The sequence below is a fragment of the Dendrobates tinctorius genome, unplaced genomic scaffold (genome assembly GCF_039654945.1).
Source record: "Dendrobates tinctorius isolate UK_male_01 unplaced genomic scaffold, ASM3965494v1 ptg000254l, whole genome shotgun sequence".
Classification (NCBI taxonomy): domain Eukaryota; kingdom Metazoa; phylum Chordata; class Amphibia; order Anura; family Dendrobatidae; genus Dendrobates; species Dendrobates tinctorius.
Genome location: NW_027361921.1, coordinates 10,617,967 through 10,641,904, shown reverse-complemented (window position 1 = coordinate 10,641,904; position 23,938 = coordinate 10,617,967). Strand labels below are relative to the sequence as shown.

General features: G+C 46.9%; 1 protein-coding gene across 5 annotated transcripts in view; it reads right to left on the bottom strand.

Annotated features, from left to right (window-relative positions):
• FBXL18 (F-box and leucine rich repeat protein 18) overlaps positions 1–22,756 on the bottom strand; it is a 172,498-nt gene extending 149,742 nt beyond the window's left edge. The window contains exons 1-2 of one of the 5 annotated variants that reach the window (XM_073558151.1): positions 21,054–21,189; positions 11,802–11,903 (exon numbers count right to left, since the gene is read on the bottom strand). Coding sequence is in view for 1 of the 5 variants with exons in the window: in XM_073558149.1 (XP_073414250.1) it covers positions 22,612–22,698 (87 nt within the window). In the remaining 4 variants the exon portion in view is untranslated. Of the gene's footprint in view, positions 1–11,801; positions 11,904–20,430; positions 20,586–20,893; positions 21,026–21,053; positions 21,210–22,611 lie in introns of those variants that run through there. The other 4 variants (XM_073558149.1, XM_073558150.1, XM_073558152.1 and 1 more) reach the window with 4 other exon arrangements.
• Positions 22,757–23,938: the final 1,182 nt, after the last annotated feature.

Genomic DNA, 23,938 nt, shown 5'->3' with positions numbered 1-23,938 from the left:
AAATATATATTTTTTTTAATTTTAGCATGCTTCAATAGCCTCCACGGGAGGCTAGAAGCATCCCATACTTGATTGGCTCTGCTACATACATATAGGCGATGAGCAGATCGCCTATATGTAGCAGAAATGCAGCATCGCTATGAGCGACGACCACCGGGTGGCGCACATAGCAATGCGGCATCAACAACCATAGAGGTCTCCAGGAGACCTCTGGTTGTTATGCCAACGCATTGCTGACCCCCGATCACGTGACGGGGTCAACGATGCGCGCATTTCCGGCCCGGCAGCCGGAAGCGCCGGTTAAATGCCGCTGTCAGCGTTTGACAGCAGCATTTAACTAGTTAATAGGCGCAGGTGGATCGCAATTCCACCTGCACCTATTGCACAGCTGACATGTCCAGGCTTTGATGTGGGCTCACCGCTGGAGCCCTCATCAAAGCGGGGGAGACGTTCAATGACGGGGTATGCCAGTCATTGGACATTAAGGGGTCAATTGTGAGTTTTCTTGCAGGGACAGTGCAGTCACCCAATGACTGCATCTCGGAAAGTCACGTTATGGGGAGGAGCTAACTTATGAGGCAGTAACATTTGAGTCAGTCAGAAAAGGATGGTGATGGCAGCATGGACTGATATGCGAGACTGACAGGACACAGGCCTCTACAGGGAGATAGAAGGGAAGGCAATGGACAGCCGCCATCGAAAGAGGATTTTCACTGCATTTCTGGGAGGGCAAGTCGCCTCAGGGGGAAGAAAACCGCTCAGCCACTGAGGTGTAACTGAGTGAGGGTCTCCACAGAGAACCTCAAAGCAGCCAATAGTACACTGAGAAACTGCCTGTCTGCAACTGTTCATCTGTAAGGAATAGGCTGGCCCGTTTACCTCACAATTGTATATAGTTATCAACCAGATTACCTCCAGTAAAATCAATTCTAAATACAAGCTGCCTCTGTCATCTCTGGGGAAATATCTGCATATAGTCGGTCGACTCATAGCATTTTTTTTTTTTTAGTTTGTCACTAGATATGAGCGAATTTGTTCGGATTTGGTTCCGAATACAATTGTACTCGAATACTGTTTTTGCAATAATCGAACACAGCCGAACATCATTAAAGTCAATGGGAGTAAAAATTACCGAATATGCTCGGAACCGATCATAAGACATATAGTCGGCACAAAACAGGATTTTTAGTTGCTTACCGCAAAATCTGTTTCTCTGAGCCTTCATTGGGGGACACAGGAAACCATGGGTGTATGATGCTGCCACTAGGAGGCTGACACTATGCAGAAAAAAAGTTAGCTCCTCCTCCACAGTGTACACCCCACCGACAGGAAGTAGGGTATTCAGTTAGAGAGAAAGCAGGAGAAGCAATCTGTAAACAAGATAGAAACCACAGAAAAACACAAATCCAAACTGTAACAATATAATACAGTAAACAGAGATGTTCAACTTGGGAAGGAGCTGTGTCCCCCAATAAAGGCTCAAAGAAACAGATTTTATGGTAAGCAACTAAAAATCCTGTTTTCTCTATCGCTTCATTAGGGGACACAGGAAACCATGGGACGTCCCAAAGCAGTACCCAAGGAGAGGGAACAGCCGACAACTCCAATCAGGACGAGGAAGTCACCATCGTCACCTGCGATGTCTATTTACCCCAACCCGCACTTGCCGAAGCTAGGCATGGGCTCTGAAAACCTCGTGGACCTGTGGAGGACAAATCATCGCACTGCAGAGGTGCCAGACGAAGGCCCAAAGAGTACCGCCAGGAGGACACACAATGCCCGGGCAGAGCGCGTCGTACTCAAAAGAACGCAGTCCTTCCTGAACCGGCAACCCTACTAATGCCGACCAGATTCCGTGAGCAGACGCTGACCTGGAGGCCAGAGGACCTCTACACTTCAAGCCCGAGCTTGATAAGTACCTTGCTCTGGCCAGGTAGCCTGATGAGAGAGCGTCACGAAGGCAAAGTACGAGGCGGAAGAAAAAAAGGGAATTCAGAATGATGGAGCGTGGACTTTTGATCCACAGGAAGTGCACCACAGCTGCTACAGACTCTGTGAGACCCCAGGAGTGGTTGAGAGTCTGAAAGGGAAGGCCACCAACTGAAAAGGAAAATGAACCTGTCCGTTGCAAAAAGCAGACATCGCCAAAGCCCTGAAGAAATCAGGACCTGGATAAAGGCTTCATGGAACAAAGGCAAAATCATGCGATTCACAGAAGGCAAAGGCTGAACGAATTAAGTTCTTCCTGAAAAAACAAGGATGGACTCAATACTAGATCCCCAAAAGTCACGCTGAGGAAGATGCAAAGAAGAACTACGAGGTTTAGCCTGAGGAAGGAGAGCGCTTGTCCTTCCGGTGACCTCCTTAATAATTTGGCCTATTGGAGCCACACGGATGGAACGGAAAGTTGGTGAGGGACCTCTTTGGGGATAATTTCGCTCGTGAAACTGAAAGCCAAATGGACCCTTAGATGGGAACGATTAGGCGAAAAACCATGTCTCCATGCAAGAAAAAATTTTTGGACAGTGAGGATGGTCAAATCTTCCGACCGGTCTCCAGAAAGAACGCTCTGATGAGCAAGCTAGGTCACGCGTCTATAGAACCTTGCAAAGCGGGTGGAGTCTAAGGCAGGACACGGTATAGCAGCGGGTGCTTTCAAGGTTGACCTTGCCAACTACTGTATGAATTTGCCGTTGGTATCCTGAGATGCACGTCTGGGAGAGGAAGGACCGTAGTGGTGAAAAACTTAGAACCAGAGGGTTCGTCGTCGCAGAAGTACTCTAATTTGTGAAGCGCTCGGGAGAAAGAGATATACCGAGGCGCCCCCTTGTTTGGAAACGGCTGAAGTCCGTTCTGTGAGAAAATGACAAGACCTGAGAGCAGGCCACTGAGAGCCTCCTAAAGAGTCGAACACTGAAAACATACTGAATGGCACTTGGGGACAACCTGGATCTCATCGCTGCGATGTAGGCTCAGGTTGGCTATGAAGAGTCAACTGATTGCTCGAGTAAGCAGGTAGAACGAAGACTGGATGACATTGCAGACTGAGATCAAAAGATAAACCCAGCATACAGGGATGAGGGTGGATATGGAAAAAAATAGTCCAGCTGGACTTAGAAAAGTGATTAGTCGAGCAAGGAAAGTCCATGGCAAAACAAGGAGTATGTCAACTGCAAGGAAAGTTGGCTCTAGGTAGATCAAATAAACACCAGAAGACAACTAGGCTGATGAAAGGAAGGTCAATCCGTATGACGATGTAAACGACCGAATCCATCCTGGATCCTCTGCAACAGGGAGGGGATTTGTTATGAATGAGTCACCGTAGGAGGCAAAAACAGAAATATTAGCTAAGTCCAGAAAACCAGAGAAGTTGGCAGCTATCGGATTACAGACCCCTGAACCTATCAACAACAACTAGCAGTAGCCGTGGGGGGTTCCTACGGTACCCTAGACCCCTCGATCACAGCCGGAGAACTACATAGCCTAAAGACAGAAAGGGAAATCTAAACTGCCCCAGAGCAGACCCCAAAGCAATAGGCAGCCCCCAACATATAATGACGGTGAAGCAAGATGAAAAAACACTCACCCAGATAGAAAGATAGGCTGAGCAAAAGATGGGGCCCAAACTAACAACATAGGACAGGATAGAAAAGCTGCTGTCTGTAATCCGCCAAAACCCTAACAAAACAAGAGCCAACAGCTGATAGGGAAAAAAGCCCTGAAGACGCTAGGCTTCAAAAAGACTATATCAGTACTCAGGTATTTTCTGAAGACAGAGCAAAAAGGAATTCAGCACACCTCAGGAGGGAATGGCAGAAATCCAGAAAAACAAGGAAAAACAAAACCAAAAAGCAGGGCAGAAAACTTAGCTTTTGAGGAGCAGGAATCAGACTGGTCTTCTAGAATCCCTCAGAGAGATCACCAGCAAGGCAGAAGGGCGTCGGCTGCCTTATATCCAGTCAGCAATTCCCGTCACCCAGTCATCATCATCCTGTCCAGATGCTTGGTAATCAGCTTCACTACCTTCCTTCACCAGAAGAGGGAGTTCATCAGACCTCAATGATGAAGGGGAAAATGAACTCACAACATGGATTGCAGTGTGTAGACCCGCTTGCCTAAGTCTAAGACAACACGCGCCCGAGGAAAACCGTGAAGAGATACAATTCTAGCTGAAGGAAGAAACGTGTTATCACCAGACTCATCCTTAGATCCAAAACTGGAGCAGCTTTCTACCCTGGTCGATGCTTGCGCAGTCAGATCCCACTCCTGTCTGAGGTGGGATACTTGTTCCAGTCACGGTCAGAAGTCACATCTCTGAGCTGCTGAAGGCTTTATCCGGTGTAAGAAAGATTAGGTAAGTTCCGACCAATAAGGAGCTTAGGTATTGTGGTAGCTCGAAGGCCCTTAGGACAGACTAGAACTTATAAACTACTATTGGCCAAACATTAATGATAGGCGTAACACACCGGGCAGTAAAGATAGCCTGCGGACAGTACTGTAAACTGATCAGAAGGTGTGGCAAATACTCCTGTGGAGCAACTCACACTTAGGGTCCAGAGCATGCCACAGTAAAACAACGACCATCCGTACCTGACGAGAGTGTCTGACCTACCTGAAGGTGGAGTATCCAGTTATGTTGCTACCGAGATCCGCTCTGTGGTACAGAGATCCACTCCGTTTGGACATGGTAGCACTTACGTTTAACTGTTAAACCACAGATGTTATTGACTATGAAATATGGAGCTGAAAGGTGTCTGACTCACCTGAAAGCGGCTTGTAACCGCAGCTGCAGCCCGCCAGAAGTAATAAATGCCGGCACCTCACCTTGAGTGGTGATTAGACGGGAGCTTAGGCAAAAGACCCTGAGGAACGCGAGAGAGGGCGCTCCTGACTCACCTGACAATGGGACAGTAGAGCCGGACCGGTGTAGTCAATGGACCTCGGGTACATTTGAGTTACCGGAAAGACGGCATGTATTGACTAAACATGTCTGGTAGAGGACTATTCAAGTGCTCGATAAGGGATAGAATACTGCTGCAATAGCATGCGAGGAACCTGAAGGCGACAGCGTCTGACTCACCTAAATATGGTACAGAACACCAATACCACTGAAGCAGTCAATCCCAGACATGTCTCCACAGTAATACGGCTGTTTCAACCACTGTACCTGGTAGGTGGTGCTTCTGAAGCCTGGATAGCAGATATAGCACAGTTGCAATCGGCTCTAAGTATCCTGTGAACAAATCAGCGTGGAGAGATCCCGGAGAAGGGTATAAGAGACAGCCATTTCTGTGTTGCGGAGCGGTCTAGGCCTGGATACCTGACGATATTAGGCAGAATAACGGCTTCTGTGATGCAATCTAGGTCTGGATACCTGATGACATGAGGTGGAATAACAGCTTTAAGTCTAGTAAGCTGTACCACGAAGTCTGTATTAAAGTAGATTCTGACAAGTCAATTCTTTTGACGGTAGAAGAACAATAGGCCTGGGATCAGAAAGAGACTAAACTCTACTCTCTGTTGTGCGCCAGGGTAGCAAAGATGGATTCTCTGCTCCGTCATTGGACCTGCGGAAAGCGTGGCCATGCTTTATTTTACTATGAGGGGCTTATACTCCGCATTGTACTGGATTAGCCTGAGCGGAGATAGGCAGGAAAGAGCTGGTCCTGCCAGGTGAAGGCACTAACCGGGTCCCAAGCTGGGAGAATGCGATCGCTAGAAGGATGCCGAAGAAGACCCTTCTCGCCGCAATAGAATGGGCACGCTGTGAAAAACACCGTTCTGCACAGCCCGAAAGGGGGCGGAGCTAATAGTCAGCTCTGGGTGCAGGAAGATGGCAGTGATGGCTACTTTCTCTGCGCCGCATGTGAGGCCGGGTGGAGTGGGCGGAGCTTGCGCCGGGTGCAGGAAGGGGAGACGGGCGGGAAAAAAGCCCACCCGAAGACAGAGGACGGGGAGCGGAGCTACCGAGGACTAGGCCACAATTGAAGCCAGGGCCTAGATTAGTCCCTGGAGACCGCCGACGGAGAGGGGGGGGCGGCGCGGAGACACGGAAAACGCTGGAGCTACTGTATCACCCAGATCCTGCCAGAAAGGTAGCCGGGTGCGGGGGGAAGCGGGGGGGCAGGGGCACGGCGCTGAGGAGAGCAGGCTGCTGCCCACCGACGCCTATTCTGTGGAAAGGCACTAAATGGGGGAAGCCGGAAGCGCACAGCGCCCGGCGAGAGGAGTGTGAATGATCCGCCGACACTCGGCCGGGAAGTGAGCTCCCTGCAAGTGCGGCAGGAGAGCGGCCAGGGAAAAGGGAGGACAAGGCCCGAATATAAGCCGGGACCTAGATTACAAGGTGACCGTGGTAGGCTGCTCCGGACCCTACACCTGACAAGGGGGGGGTCTCCTATAACCATTCTTCTTCACCTATCTTCTTATGTTGAAGTCGTCCTGACGGGAGCTAGGGGAAAAAAGGTACCTCTTTTCTCGGTGATGTCAGACATCCGGAAAAACCTGTTGCAGGACGTCACGTCTCATCCAACTAACAGGCTCTGGTGGGCGAGTAGGTGGGAGACGATGGGCCAGGACCGGGTCTGGAGCACCTGAGCACACTTCTATGCTAGGGGATGGGCTCCTGCCGTCCAGACATATGAGGATACGGGGTGGCAGTACACGCCGTACTCATAGTCTCTGTGTGGGAGTACAGTAGTGACCATTCACACTGTATCCCTCTGGAAAACCTGAAAAGAAACGACGCACATTGAGGTTGATAAGGGTCTAGTGAAAGACCAGTGTCCACCTCCTACTGACACTAAGCTAAACTGGATACCCTACTTCCTGTTGGTGGTGTGTACACTGCGGAGGAGAAGCTAACTTTTTTCTGCATAGTGTCAGCAGCATACACCCATGGTTTCCTGTGTCCCCCAATGAAGCGATAGAGAAAAGCCGGATTACTTACCGGTAATGCTCTTTTAATGAGTCCACGACAGCACCCACTGGAGGTATCGGATCCACCCCATTTGGAACAGGAAACCCTACAGAAAGATAAAAGGGGGCGGTCCGCCTTTCCTCCTCAGTTTCGCATTTCAGAGTACCAGGAGGACCGCCAAGGGTTAGGCAATGTATTTGCATCTCTTAAACTTTACTTATTTATCTTTAGCAGATACACCTTTACTATTGATAGCAGGGAGGGAAGTGAGCGGGTGCTGACGTGGACTCATTAAAAGAGCATTACCGGTAAGTAATCCGTCTTTTTACCCTTCGCCACGACAGCACCCACTGGAGAGATTCCAGAGACCATCACCTGGGTGGGACCACCGTGCCAAGGACAGTCCTGCCAAAGCTTAGGTCAGAAGTTGATGAAAGGTCAAGTCTATAGTGATTATAGAAGGTAGAAGGGGTTGACCAAATTGCTGCCTTACATATGGTTTCAATTGAAACGTCTCTCAGCCCAGGAGGTCGCCACTGCTCTGATGTTCTCCGGAGGATTTTCATTTTTCACGGAGTATGCTAAGCGAATGGCATCACTGATCCATCGGGAAATGGTGCTCTTCGTGACATCATACCCTTTTTTACAGCCCTGAAATTATATGAACAGAGCCCTACACTGCCTCCAGCTCCTGGACCTCTCAATATATTTTAGGACAGTTCTTCTAACATCCAAGGTGTGGAATTTCCGCTCCTCCGGAGTGGAGGGATCTCCAAAAGAAGGTCGGGAGAAGTATCTCTTGGGATCTATGGAACTTTGTTGATACCTTGGGCAGGTATGAGGGGTCTGGTTTTAATATTAACCTATCCTGGTATATCTGAAAAAAGGGTGGGTCTACGGATAGCGCTAGGATATCACTCACTCTCCTAGCAGACGTTAGTGCTACTAGGAGGGCGTATTGAGTGACAAGCACTTCAGGGATATCGTGTCTATCGGCTCGAAAGGTTCTTCCATCAGGACGTCCAAGACCAGATTTAAGTTCCAAGCAAGGATTGCAGGTATGTGAACCGGAGCTATCCGTTCGCAAGCTGTAATAAAACGTGAGATCCATTTATTTCCTGCTATATTATGGCCGTACAGTGCCCCTAATGCAGACACCTGGACTTCGTGTATTTACTGCAAGGCCCAAGTCCTTTCCTTTCTGTAGAAATTCCAAGATAGGAACTATCGGAACTTCTGAAGTATGAGGCACTGTATGAAACTGCAGAAATTTTTTCCGTATCCTTGTATAAATCTGGGTAGTGGACTGCTTCCTGCTCTGTAGGAGCGTAGCAATTAGTGTTTCCGAAAAGCCTCTTGATCTTAGTAGCTGCCTTTCAAATTCCACGCCGTCAAGTGTAAGCTGTCCACTTGAGGGTGGAAAAAAGGGCCTTGGGAGAGTAGGTTGGGAATCGAAGGGAGGACCCAAGGATCTGTCACCGACATGATTCGTAGCCATGAGAACCAAGGTCTCTTGGGCCAGAATGGTGCTATCAAAATTACTCTCGCCTTGTCCTCTCTGATTTTCCGAATGACCTGTGGCAGGAGAATTATCGGAGGGAAGGCATATGCCAGGTTGAATTTCCAGGCCTAGAGGGCATCCAGTATGTCTGGATGATCTGACGGAGACAGGGAAGCAAACACTTTTATCGGTCTGTTCTCTTTCATGGCAAAGAGGTCCACCTGAGGTTGCCCCCACAGAGCTACTATGTCCTTGAAGACTCGGTGATTGAGGCACCACTCCCCTTGCCGAAGTGTGTGACGGCTTAAGAAGTCTGACTCTTGGTTGTTCTCTCCCCTGATATGGAGGGCCGAGAGGGACAACAAATAATTTTCGGCTAAGTTTAAGGTTCTTGCCGCAGAAGACATCAGAGTCTCTGATCGAGTACCTCCCTGTTTATGTAGGCCACTGTAGTGGTGTTGTCCGACAAGATCCTGACATGCTTCTGTTGGAGCTGTGGAAGAAAATGGTGTAGAGCATAATATACCGCCGTTAATTCCTTTAAATTAGACGAGTAGCCCCTTTCATCTCTATTCCACCTTCCTTGACAAAAGCTATTCCCCATATGGGCTCCCCAACCATGGGGGATAGCATCGGTGGTTAGGATACAGGATGGTACTATAACCCATGGTACTCCTGAGTACAGATGGTTATCATTTCGCCACCATTCTAGAGAAGACCTCCTGTGATAAGGTTATCTTGCTCTCGAGGTGACCACCATGTCACTTGTCCTCTTGGAGGATCTGATGCTGCAGTGTGCGGACGTAATACGCGGCCCACCGGACTGCCGGGGCACAAGAATTTAACGACCCCAATAGTGACATTGCCCCTCTCAGAGACATGCGTGGTCTACTTATGGCTGCCTCCACCTTCTCTTTTGTGAGTGTAATCTTTACCTGAGGGAGTAGACATCTCTGGGTTGTGGAGTCTAACTGGAACCCTAAGAACATCTGAATGGAATGCGGAACGAGTCTGGACTTCTGGAAGTTGATGATCCAGCCTAGATCCTGCCAAGATGAGATTGCGTCTGCCACACGTCTAGTACACTGGGTAACCGAGTTCCCGATAATTAGGAAGTCATCTAGGTAAGGTACGATTAGAGTGTCTTTTTGACGGAGATAGGCCATCACCTCTGCCATCACTTTGGTGAAGATTCTCAGCGCCGTAGATAGGCCGAAAGGCATGGCCATATACTGAAAATGACGGATCTTGCCTTCGAATACCACCGCGACTCTTAGGTACCTTTGGTATCTATCATGAATAGGAAGATGATAGTAAGCATCCTTCAAGTCAATCCCCGCCATTACACAGTTCGGAAAGAGAAGCTTTATGGTGGATCTGATTGATTCCATTTTAAACTTATAAACGTATTAAGCTTCCTCAAATTTATAATTGTCCTAAACGTACCATCTGGTTTGGAAATTAAAAATAAAAGGAGAGTAGAACCCTCGACCTTCCTGACCCTCTGGGACTTCTACTAAAACCCCTTTAGATAGTAGGCTCCGAATCTCTACTTCGAGGGCCTCTTGTTGAACTATAGAGTTAAGGCGGGTTATGGATAAAGAATTCATAAGGGATCTGAAGGAATTCTATTTTCATTCCCTCTTTAATTATAGCTTAATAGGCAGAGTATATATATTGCACACTCACCCAGTGAAGCTTTTTATTACAGGATCAGATGGCTGAGATCCTGTCCTAGGTCTTGACTATCCTACCTCGCTCCTGCGGGCGGTGTCTATCCTGGTAGCGCGGTCCCTGGAGGAGCTGCCCCCCCCCCGCAGAGTCTCCTGCTGGAGTGTGCACTTCCACTGGGGATGACATGGCTTCCTGCCGCTGAACTGCGACGCTTGTTTAAATAGATCTCTTCCCTCCCTCTTTTTTTTTTTTTTTTTTTTGTGTGTGTGTCCCGGAAGTCGCTCCTCCCCAGGCTCCCGCGCATGCGCCGTCGCGCTCCTCAGTCATCCTGCCCCGGAAGTCCACTCATTACTTCCGGGGCCTAGGAGCCTCTGCGCCGGCTGGCCGCCGCTCTTGTATGCGGCCCACACCTCTCTCCACGCTGCCGCCGCCTTTTTTTTTTTCTCCTCTTCGCGCCACTGGCGCACTTACCCTGCAGCGGCGGCTTCCACGCGCTTGGTGCCACCTGGCGCGCTCCTAGGTGAGACCGGGCGGCCCCTCCTGGACCCGGTCATCACCTCCAGCTGTCAGACGAGGGGGGAGCCGTCTAACGGAGTCTCCCCCGACTGCTTCCGGACCGCAGCCCCTGCCGTTCTCAAGGACACCGTGCAGGCGTCGTGCATTTGGCCCAGGTATGTTCTTCCTGAAGGATCATCCTGAGGTACCCTGGGAACAGGAAACCAAAACTGAGGAGGAAAGGCGGACCGCCCCCTTTTATCTTTCTGTAGGGTTTCCTGTTCCAAATGGGGCGGATCCGATACCTCCAGTAGGTGCTGTCGTGGCGAAGGGTAAAATAGTGTTTGCATATGGCCCAAATATACCAAAATCAGATTTGGGGCCAAAATCCAAACACATTCGCTCATCTCTATTTGTCACCACCATTGAACTGAACTTACTGAACTGTTTGATCTGATTTAAAGGAGAAAAATGCCACGACAGTGTATCAATCATCTGAACAAATTCTGCTATGTGTGTGGTTCTTTTACACCAAAGGCCAAGTACATTCAATCACTCATGATGAGATGAGCGAAGTTGTTAAGATTTGGTCCCTGAATCTGATTTTGACATATTCGAGCGGCATTCGAACAATATTCGTGCCGAATGTATGCCTTATGATCGGTTCCGAACATATTCGGTAATTTTTACTCCCATTGACACTAATGACGTTCGGCTGTGTTCCACGAATATTGCAAAAACAATATTTGGTTCCGATCGTATTCAGAACCGAACCTGAACAAATTCGCTTATCTCTACTCATGTTATTAAAAAGATACCATATGTACTTTAAGTGTCCACTTGGTTATCAAGACAAAAGCTGGGTCCCTCATGTGATATGCTCAAGTTGTTCAAATGGTCTTCATGACTGGTTGAATATGAGGAAAGTGGCTATCCTATTTGCTGTTCACATGATTTGGAGAGAACCCAAAAATCATAGTGATGCCTGCTACTTTTGTTTTGTCAAACTGAAGGGCTTTTCTACAAAAAACAAACATAAGATTAATCACTCTGAACATGAATCTGCGATTAGGCCAGTTCCACATGATGGTACCTTGCCAGTTCCTGTACCACCGTTGTCTGGATTGGATGAAAATGAAGTAGAATATGAAGACTATGGAGCTGAAGCTACTGACGAAGACATGGAAACCTCAAGTCAAGCTGAGCATGTACCTGATGGAGCAACCGAGCAGCCAGAACGCTTTACTCAACATGAATTAAATGATCTCATCAGAAACGTTTCATTGTCAAAAGATAAAGCTGAAATTCTTGCATCTAGATTGAAACAGAAGATTGATGACGTCAAAGTGTGTTATTACCGAAACAGAATTAACACTTTAACACAATTTATCACAGTTGATGGAACAATGGTGTACTGTATCAATGTGAATGGCCTCTTTGAAGATCTGAATCATGAGTATTTTGTTGCAGATTGGCGATTGTTTATTGACTCATCCCAGAGAAGTTTGAAAGCAGTGTTGCTTCACAACGGAAATATGAAACCATCAATCCCTATTGCTCACTCATGTCATCTAAAGGAAATCTCAGGATCCTGTCAGCGTCGGCAACTGCCATGGCTGAGCAGGGTGACTTACCCACACTGCGAGAGAGCACGGGGCCCAATACGGTAGTGAAGGTTTAAGCAGACAGGACCTGAGGCACGGAAAATAGTTAGGAGTACCAGGACCTACGATCATGTGACTGCGGGGGGCGGGGCTTAGCGTCCTACTACTGCAGATAATGTAATGTACCTACTGCAGGAATACTGTAGTAGAGGAGAGGAAAACGCAGGTCAGACAAGCAGAGGTCATACACGAGAGGGTGGTGCGGTACAAAAGGGATGAGCAGAGAATAGTCAAGTCACAAGCAGAGAATCATACACGAGAGGGTGGTACGGTACAAGAGGGACAGGCAGAACTCGTAACAGTGGCAGAACCGGATCAAAACCAAACAAGCAACAAGTTATCATCAGGCACACGTACACAAGAGGTCAACTAACTCAGCCGAGGGCAGGAGTATAACTGACACCGGACCCAGGTCCAGTGAGCATTAAATAGCCACCCTCTACCAGAGAGAGGCAGAAACAATTAACCCCCTGTCTGACCAGGATGGGCCAAAGCGAAACCCCGTCCTGGATCATGACAGGAAAGTTATGAAAATCTGTCAGTTGTTTTGGACGCCATACAATATAAGCATCATCAATAATCAATCATCAATGGATATTTGAAAATGATTGGTCTGCTAATAGGAATGCAAGGAGGTTTCAAGAAATATTGTTGCTTCTTGTGTTTATGGAACAGTATAAATACAGTAGAGCATTATGTTTGTCATTAATGGGTACAGAGAAACATCTATGCTCCAGGTAGAGACAATGTTCAGCATAATCCTTTAGTTGCTCCAACAAAAATCTTTCTTCCTCCACTACATAACTTCACATGCCAGAAATGCAAACTTGTGACCATATTGGAGGAAAAGTTGCAAAATCTAGAAGAGAGGTTAGCTACATTGAAAACCATTAAGGAAGGTGAAGAGTTCTTAGACATAGCAGAATTATCATGTTACAGAAAGAGAATAAATATGAAGTGCACCTGAAAAAACAGGGAAATGGAAACGTGACAGAGAAACAGGAGAATCGGGAGGCAGTCAGCACCCATACTGCTGAGGAAACAGTACCAGGTTCTCACGCAGGAGAATCAAGATAAGACTTTACCCACAAAGATCAACCTTGTACGCCATCAGAGTCCTCCTAGATGGAGAAAGAAAAATGTTGTGAAGAAGAAATGGAGAGTTGTTGTCATGGGGGATTCCCTGTGTTGAGGAACAGAGGTCGCTATTTGCAGACTGGATATAACCTCAAGGGAAATGTGCTGTCTTCCAGGTGGAAAAATTAAAGATTTGTCTGACAGGATATCAGGACTCTTCAGACGACCACCCATTCCTGATAATATACATGGGGACAAATGACACAGCAAGAAACAACCTGGAAACCATCTGCAGTGATGTTGAAAACTTAGGTAAGAAAGTGAAAGAATTAAGAGCACAGGTGGCCTTGTATTCTATCCTCCCAGTGGATGGACAAGGAACAAGGAGGTGGAATAAGATTGTGCAAGTGAACAACTGGCTATGTCGATGGTGCCGTCAGCAAGGATTTGGATTTCTGGATCACAGAGTGAATTACCTATATGATGAACTACTTGCTAGAGATGGGGTGCACCTTACGAAGAATGGAAAACATGTATTTGGAAGTCGCCTTGCTACACTTGTAAGGAGAGCTTTAAACTAGAACAACATGGGAAGGGAAGCAAAAGACCAGAAAAAGCCATACACCTGACAAATGCTATTGAGAACTCTGCTATTAGAAGTGGAAAGGAAGAACAAAGACAAAAGAATCTAAATAATAAAAATATTGGAAGTGAAACCAATCACAAACTAAAATATTTCTATACTAATGCACAAAGCATGGGCAACAAACAAGGAGAACTGGAACTACTAACGCAGGAAAGAAATATGATGTCATTGGAATCACTGACACTTGGTAGAACGATACACATGATTGGAATACAAGGCTAGAATGATACAACTTATTTGCAAGAAACAGACTTGATAAATGAGGAGGAGGTGTCATATTGTATGTTAGAAAAGTGTATGTCTGCACAGAGATTAAAGCTTCAAAGAATGGGAGTTCTGTAGAAACTGTTTGGGTAACAATACAAGGAGAGAACAATGGAAAGGAAACCATTGTAGGCATTTACTACAAGGCTGCCTGTGCAAGCAGAAGATATGGATGACCAAGTTCTCCAAAAAATATGACACAGTTGAAATCTCCCACGACTCCTATCTGGACAATTGTTGGTAATCTCTCTCAGACAAAACTAACAGGTCAACCAAATTCTTATCCTCTCTAAAGGTACTGTCACACTTAGCGATGCACCAGCGATCCCGACCAGCGATATGACGCGGTCAGGATCGCTGGTGCATCGCTAAGTGGTCGCAAGTGAGCTGCCACACAGGCAGAATAGACAAAGTAGGGCGCACTAACTGTGCCAATAGAAATGTATGGGTAAGGGTTAATAGGTGCCGCAACAGTGGGATAAACTGTCAAAAAAGAGAAGAAAAGACACCACTGCAACAAGCGCACACTAAACCAATTAGAAAAAAATATATTTATTGATACAAAAGAGTTACATATTAAAAACATAAAAATATGGTGAGCACCCCACAATACATAGCAGTGGAATATAGCACATACAACATATGAAACCTGATATAGTAACCCAGTAAGTGACGAAGCCGCACGGGTTGTGGCGATACGTGTGGGGTATGGTCCTGGGTGTAGCACCCGCTTCATATATCCTTTATTGCAGCCTTATTTTCCCATAGCGTTTGGAGACTGTCTGATGTGGCATATATGAGCATTGGGTTGGTTATTTTGGCCATCTTTTGCTGTGTGGCTTATTATGGCTTATATGCCTAATCTGGGCAGATTGTGGGGCTACCTGCATCCTTATGCGGTTATTGTGCAAGATTAGGGCCTTGGTCTCCATGAGCCTAGCTATAGGGTGGTGGCTGTGATATTGTGCAGTGGGGTAGTATTGCACATGGATTATAAATGGGTTACTATATCAGGTTTCATATGTTGCATGTGCTATATTCCACTGCTATGTATTGTGGGGTGCTCACCATATTTTTATTATGTTTTTAATATGTAACTCTTTTGTATCAATAAATATATTTTTTTCTAATTGGTTTAGTGTGCGCTTGTTGCAGTGGTGTCTTTTCTTCTCATTTTTGCCACACAGGCAGATCTCACCAGCGACATCACAGGGGTCAGGGGTCGCTACTTACCTGTCAGACGAGGCGATCCTGACGTCCTACTGCCCGCGTCCAGGCGTCGCTCGTCTCCACAGCAGGAAGCTGACGACGATAAACAGTCCAGGACGTTCTTGCGCGATCAGCGATAACCAGCGGGGGAGCGGTCGGAGGTAAGTATCAGACATAGCGATATCGCTAGCAATATCGCTATAACGTCACAAAAACCAGTGACGTTATAGCGATATTGCTTAGTGTGACAGACCTTTTACTGACAACTTTATCTTCCAAAAGGTAGGGGAGAAAACAAGGGGTGCTGCAACCTTGGATCTAATCCTTATAAACAGGGAGGAAATGGTTGAGGAGGTAAGAGTGGCTGGGATCCTAGGAGGTAGCGACCATACTATTTTAGAATTTTGGATAACCAGAGGAGGAAGACCTGTGAAGACTCAGACTTCAAGGTTAGATTTCAGAAAGGCAGATTTTAAGGGACTCAGAAAGAGAATTGGAGGGATCCAATGGCTGGATATCCTTAAGGACAAAAATGTCCAGGAAGGATGGGAAATCTTGAAAAATGAGATTCTCAAAGCATAATCATTAACAATTCCAAAAAGAGGGAAGAATACAAAGCATTTAAGGAAACCAGGATGGATGAACACAGAACTTAAACACGAAACACGTGCTAAAAAGGAAATAAGAATTGTTTATCAAAGAGGGGGGCATATCTAAAAAAGAATATAATGCTGTCTACAGAACCTGCAGGGCACAAATCAGATTATCTAAAGCTGACAATCAATAAAGGCTTGCAAGAGACGTCAAAAGGAATAAAAACGGATTTTGGGGATATGTCAAAAGTAAAAGTTAAATATGTTATAGAATTTTTACAGGATGAAAATGATGAAACGGTAAGAAAGGATTATGAGAAGGCCGAACTTTTAAATTTCTATTTTGCATCTGTTTTCTCTCAGAAAGGAAATGTAACATCGACTGATCTTCACTGTCCTATTAAGGGAATAGAAGAATCCAGGATATCTATAAACAGAAATTTTTTAACCACTCTCCATAATCTTTGAAAATTCATGGACAACAGGAGAAGTCCCAGAAGACTGGAGAAGAGCAAATATTGTTCCTATCTTCAAAAAAGGGGAAGAAGGTGGACCCAGTGAACTATAGGACGGTGAGTCTGACTTCTATGCCAGGAAAGATCTTTGAACAAATTATTAAACAACATGTACACTCTCTGACAGAAGTTGTGTCGCTTATCCATGTTATGTAAATAAAAGCTTATAACCTGACGTTAAATTCATCCATTGGTTGTATAAATTATTCTTTTGAAAGCGGAAACCCTCCGAAATGTGGTTCAGGTTAAGAAAATAAATTGACCAGGCGACAAAACTTTTGTCTTGCCAAAATCTGACCATTCTGTGTCCATTAAATGATCAATATTTCTGCATTGATGCCAATTTATTTTCTTAAGCTAAACCACGTTTCGGAGGGTTTCAGCATTCAAAAGAGTAATTTATACAACCAATGGATGAATTTCACATCAGGTTATAAGCTTTTATTTACATATTATGGATAAGCGACATAACTTCCGTCAGGGAGTGTATGTAAGTACCTGGATAAGAATGAAGTGATTAACCAGAGTCAGCATGGGTTTGTAACTAATAAGTCATGTCAGACTTTCCTTCTATGACAGAATCACTGACTGGGTGGATCAGGGAAATGCTGTATAGTATATTTTGACTTCAGCAAAGCATTTGACAAAGTATCTCACACCATCCTTATTGAAAAAACGACTAAGTACGGAATGGACAAGGCAACCGCTAGGTGGATTCCTAACTGGCTTAGTGATCGGGTCCAAAGAGTGGTCGTAAATGGCTGCACATCCAGTTGGAAGAATGTCCCAAGTGGGGTACCGCAGGGTTGTCCTGGGCCTTGTATTGTTCAATATGTTTATCAATGATTTAGATAAATGAATTGAGGGTACACTGATTAAATTTGCTGATGACACAAAGCTAGGAGGGATAGCTAATACTAGAGAAGAGAGAGAGGATTCAAAAAGATACTAGATGTGTATTTCCTGAAGGAAGTACAGATAGTGGTTTGAAATGGTGCCCGGGCTGCCCCTTTAAGAGAGACTTGCCTGTTGCCCCTGCAAGACTTTCAACTCAGGATACGATTTAACTGTGGGTGCCTCTCAGGGGCGGCTCAGCCTCAGATTTGGAGGCCGGGGCGGCTCAGCCTCAGATTTGGAGGCCGGGGCGGCTCAGCCTCAGATTTGGAGGCCGGGGCGGCTCAGCCTCAGATTTGGAGGCCGGGGCGGCTCAGCCTCAGATTTGGAGGCCGGGGCGGCTCAGCCTCAGATTTGGAGGCCGGGGTCGATCAGCCTCAGATTTGGAGGCCGGGGTCGATCAGCCTCAGATTTGGAGGCCGGGGTCGATCAGCCTCAGATTTGGAGGCCGGGGTCGATCAGCCTCAGATTTGGAGGCCGGGGTCGATCAGCCTCAGATTTGGAGGCCGGGGTCGATCAGCCTCAGATTTGGAGGCCGGGGTCGATCAGCCTCAGATTTGGAGGCCGGGGTCGATCAGCCTCAGATTTGGAGGCCGGGGTCGATCAGCCTCAGATTTGGAGGCCGGGGTCGATCAGCCTCAGATTTGGAGGCCGGGGTCGATCAGCCTCAGATTTGGAGGCCGGGGTCGATCAGCCTCAGATTTGGAGGCCGGGGTCGATCAGCCTCAGATTTGGAGGCCGGGGTCGATCAGCCTCAGATTTGGAGGCCGGGGTCGATCAGCCTCAGATTTGGAGGCCGGGGTCGATCAGCCTCAGATTTGGAGGCCGGGGTCGATCAGCCTCAGATTTGGAGGCCGGGGTCGATCAGCCTCAGATTTGGAGGCCGGGGTCGATCAGCCTCAGATTTGGAGGCCGGGGTCGATCAGCCTCAGATTTGGAGGCCGGGGTCGATCAGCCTCAGATTTGGAGGCCGGGGTCGATCAGCCTCAGATTTGGAGGCCGGGGTCGATCAGCCTCAGATTTGGAGGCCGGGGTCGATCAGCCTCAGATTTGGAGGCCGGGGTCGATCAGCCTCAGATTTGGAGGCCGGGGTCGATCAGCCTCAGATTTGGAGGCCGGGGTGGCTCATTGTCCGATTTGGAGGCCGGGGTGGCTCAGTCTCCGATTTGGTGTGTCGGCCCTTTAAGACTCATTTGGGTGCGCTGGCCCTTTAACAATCACTTTGGCGCGTTGGCCCTTTAAGAGCTAGTTTGGCTGACTGGGCTTCTTTTAAATCCACTTTGGCGCACACATTCTCTCTCAGGGGCATGTGTCATGTGATGAAGCTAGATTTGCATTTGTGCTGTGGGTTTCGCTTTAAGAGCTGATATTATGTGGCAGAGGCTCTGTGCTGAAGTTCAAGTGAAGTTCGTAGGCGTTGGCATAGTAACTGGGTCTGCCTGCGCATATCAAATGAGCTCAACTGTCATTTCAATCGCCTCAGGGCACGTTTTGCCATTTCCTATTGAAAAGCATTGGAGACAGTGCATTCCAATGACGGGAAAAAAAATTTTCAAACGCAAATTGCGCAAAAACTACAAATCCGATCAACACGAAAAATACTTAGCACACCTCTCATGGACGCTGGCTTCGAAACGACACCTCAACGGAGTCTGTGCGTGTAGCGGTTCGGGCCGCATTAATTGCGGAAATCAACTTAATAATAAGAAGAAGAAGAATAAGTTAGCAGCGTTCGGATTACAATATAGTGGTTTTTTCAAACCACTATAATAAATAAACTGGAGCAGTGGGCAGCAACTAACAGAATGGTTTTTAACAGGGAAAAATGCAAAGTACTACATCTGGGCAATAAAAATGAAAAAAGCAAAGACAGAATGGGAAGAATGGGGCTAAGCAACAGCACATGTGAAAGACTTGGGTATACTAATAGATCATAAACTGAACATGAGTCAACAGTGTGAAGCAGCAGCAAAAAAGGCAAATGCAATTCTAGGATGTATTAACAGAAGCATACAGTCTAGATCACGTGAAGTCATTATTGCCCTCTACTCCTCTTTGGTCAGACCTCATCTGAAATACTGTGTCCAGTATTGGGCACCCTTTTTTTTTTAAAAAAAAGTCCAACAAACTGGAGCAAGTTTAGAGAAGAGCGATCAGAATGGTGAGCGGTCTGCAAACCATGTCCTATGAGGAACGGTTACAAGATTTGGGAATGTTTAGCTTGCAAAAGAGAAGACTGAGAGGAGACTTAATAGCTGTCTACAAATATCTCAAGGGCTGTCACATTGTAGAAGGATCATCTTTATTCTCATTTGCACAAGGAAAGACTAGAAGCAATGGGATGAAACTGAATGGCAGGAGACAGATTAGATATTAGAAAACCTTTTTGACAAAGTGATCAATGGAACAGGCTGCCACGAGAAGTGGCGAGTTCTCCTTCCATGGAAGTCTTCAGAGGCTGGACAGACATCTGTCTGTGATGATTTAGTGAATCCTGCTTTGAGCAGGGGGTTGGACCAGATGGCCCAGGAGGTCCCTACCAACTCTACCATTCTATGATTGAATGATTCTATTTTCCCCACTGTAGCATTGGTATGAAGCTATCTTTGGTCGTACGACATATGTTGAGGGCAAAGTCACCTTGTAGCCCCAAACATAGGTCCACAAACCTAAAATTTTTGATGTGAGAATAAATCAGCTGTGATGTATAAAAAAAAAAAAAAAAAAAAGACGTGCTAAAACTCACCAACAAAACATGCTCACTGATGGGATTTTTAGTTACCTATTCTGCAGTCAAGAATACGCAGGAACACAAAAAGCAGGTAAAAGCACTACCTTTAATAAAACCCAATTGCAAAAATGATTTTAAAATCCCTAGACACATGCATTTAAAGGCAACAGATATACAAAAAAAAAATATAAATAAATAAAATAAGAGGCGACTTATCAAGTTAGCCATATTTACCAACCAGCACCCACCTGGATTCGGTGCAGGCCACAGTGATGTCGCCGTTCCACCAGAATGTTGCGACCTGTGATTGGCTGCAGCAGTCAGGGTGAGTTCAGCAGCACGTCATCAGATGCTTTGTGATTCAAGTGACTAGACAGCTGCATCTGATCACATAACACAGTTGTCCTGCAGCTGGTGGGACAGACACATCACCTTTCCTGACGCCACGTAGGCCACAGAATGCCCTGCGCTGGATTTCAGTGGGATAGTATAGCGGTGTTAGCTATATTTTACATTTTTTTTTTTTTCTTGTAACAAAAAAAGCCTGAGAAGGTGGACAACGTTAAGGGCGACCTTGCTAATGTAATTACCTAGAATGCAAGTCTTTAAATGTAAATAAAACAAATAAAGAGCAATAATAACACAAATTAACAGTAATTAATATGCATAACCATCCTGACTGACAGGTGACAGCCCCGCCCCCTCGCACACCTGAGGGATGCCATGTAAGAAGGGGTTTTGGTTCCTGCTTTCACACCTTCCCTGTGCCAGCACTAACTTGTCAGACAGACCTCCTATGGGGAGAGGGTTTGGGGTGCGCCCTCCTGGCCCGTTATACTCAGAGGAAACAGCCACCCGGACAGATACTCACAGTTGGACAGCAGCCGCCACATGAGTCTGAGCCGCTCTCTTCCCACAATGCACCGGACACCGAGAGGCGTGATCAGAATGAACTTGTCATACTCTACCACCCGCAGTGCGCGTGCGCAGGCAGGCGTCTTTGTTGTGTGAGGTTTTTTTCTCTCAATAACTTTATTGCTACCGTGACAAAGAGCATTAGTAGAGACGGTGGAAGGTTTTTGGCCCCGGTTGCCTAGCAACCTGCTGGGCAGAAGCTTCGTGCAAGACAGCAAGTTGTTAGTAATGTAGTCGCAAAGTGCAAATATTTAATATGTGAACAAGCCCTTTCCTCCCTTATTTATTGCTTTTTTTGTGCATGAGCAGCGTTTTTAATGTTTTCTTTACAGTAGAGAACAGTTTTCATTTTACGCTTAAATACGCAGGTGGTTTTATTTCTGGCTCCACACAGAAGCTTATAGAGAAAAGAATGCAGCAAACAGCACACAGTTTAATAATAATCTTTATATAGCGCTAACATATTCCGCAGCGCTTTACAGTTTGCACACATTATCATCATTGTCCATACCTCCCAACTTTTGAAGAAGGCAAAGAGGGACAAAGGCTGCGGCGCAATGCACGTCGCGGCAAATTTTAGGCCACGCCCTAGCCACACCCATTTTAGTAGTCACGCCCATATCCACGCCCCAACTGCACCCATTTAGAACTGCTTATCACACTGTTTCATAACCAATAATTATAAACAGAAAAAAAATGGAGCGCTGATGCCCCGCCGCCGATTCTCTGTCCTCCTGCGGAGTCCCGAACGATTACCTCCTCCTGAGGTGACATGCTATAAGCTGACCGCGGGAAATGAGGTCAGCAGTCATTTCCAGTGGTCAGCTTACAGCACGTCACTTCCGGTGGAACGTGATGTGCGGCGCAGAGCACAAGTCAGTGGCGTAGCAACTGTTTGTGGCACCCGGGGCAGTCGAAAAATTTGCCGCCCCTTTGGTCGTTGATAATCCAGAAGCATCCGAAGAGCCCACCCTACACTCAAAGATCTAATTTTTAGTCTGCTACTAACTCTGCTGTTATTATTTCTAAATTTCTAGACTTTCATCTTCTTGCAGCCCCCCATGTCCTCCCCTACACAGCCTCCCCATGTACCCCCCCAGCACAGCCCCCCATATCCTCCCCTACACAGCCTCCCCATGTACCCCCCCTGCACAGCCCCCCATGTCCCTCCTACAGAGCCCCCATGTTCTCCCATACACAGCCCCCCATGTCCTCCCCTGCACAGCCCCCCCATGTCCTCCCCTGCACAGCCCCCCATGTCCTCCCCTGCACAGCCCCCCCATGTCCTCCCCTGCACAGCCCCCCCATGTCCTCCCCTATAGAGCCCCCCCATGTCTTCCCCTGCACAGCCCCCCCATGTCCTCCCCTGCACAGCCTCCCCCCATGTCCTCCCCTGCACAGCCTCCCCATGTCCTCTCCTTACAGAACCCCTCATGTCCTCCCCTGCACAGCCTCGCTGTGGCCACCTATCTGCACAGCCCCCCAATTTCCAGTATCCCTCCTCCCGCCCTCACCTGCCGGCTCCGTTCAGCAGCGGCGTGCTCTCCCCGGCCTCCAGCTGCTCCCGGCCGGACCACGACACCCTGTTGGCCACGCTCCATGCTGTGCGGCCGCTCCGCCCCCTATTTGGGCATGTGACAGCCGGAGCAGATCCCACGGTCATGTGACTGCCAATCTACAGCGCTGCTGCGGGGTTATACCAGGAACGCGCACCCGAGGCATGACGGGTAATGTAGTCATATAGTGTTACCTTATCAACACGGCTGCTGGGGCCTTTCCTAAAAGCAGCTGAGGAACTGTAATGCTGCCGCCCCGCCCCCACACACGTGCCGCCTGGGGTGGACCACCCCCCCACACTACACCACTGAGCACAGTGCTGTATTTTACGGGCATACACCGGCCACCGCGATTGCGGGATAGATAGCTTTCCGGCCGGGACGGCGGGATACGGCCCCGAAATCGAGACTGTCCCACGGGAATCGGGAGGGTTGGGACCTATGTCACTGTCCCCAATGGGGCTCACAATATAAATTTCCTATATATATATATAAATGGTATGTCTTTGGAATGTGGGAGGAAACCGGAGAACCCGGAGTACACCCACGCAAACATGGGGAGAACATACAAACTCCTTGTAGATGTTGAACTCACATCCACAATGCATGGAAAACAGACGTGTGTTCAGAGTGTTGATAAGAGCAAAACATGTCCCCGATAAGCTGGAACTTCCCCCAAACCGGCTGGTTTTAGACAAAAGTTTAACCCCTTAGTGACAGAGCCATTTTACAGCTAAACGACCAGGCCAATTATTATAATTCTGACCACTGTCACTTTATGAGGTTATAACTCTGGAACGCTTTAACAGATCCCGCTGATTCTGAGATTGTTTTTTTTCATGACATATTGTGCTTCATGTTAGTGGTAAAATTTCTTCGATAAGTCTTGTGTTTATTTTTAAAAAAAATGGAAATATGATGAAAATTTTAAAAATTTTGCAATTTTAAAACTTTAAATTTTTATGCCCTTAAACCAGAGAGATAGGTCACATAAATTTCTTAATAAATAACATTTCCCACATGTTTACTTTACATCAGCACAATTTTGGAAACAAAATTTTTTTTGTTAGGAAGTTATAAGGGTTAAAAGTTGACCAGCGATTTCTCCTTTTTACAACAAAATTTACAAAAACATTTTTTTTTAGGGACCACATCATATTTAAAGTCATTTTGAGAGGTGTACATGACAGAAAATACCCAAAATTACCACCATTCTAAAAACTAGACCCCTCAAGGTGCTCAAAACCACATTCAATAAGATTATTAACCCTTTATGTGCTTCACA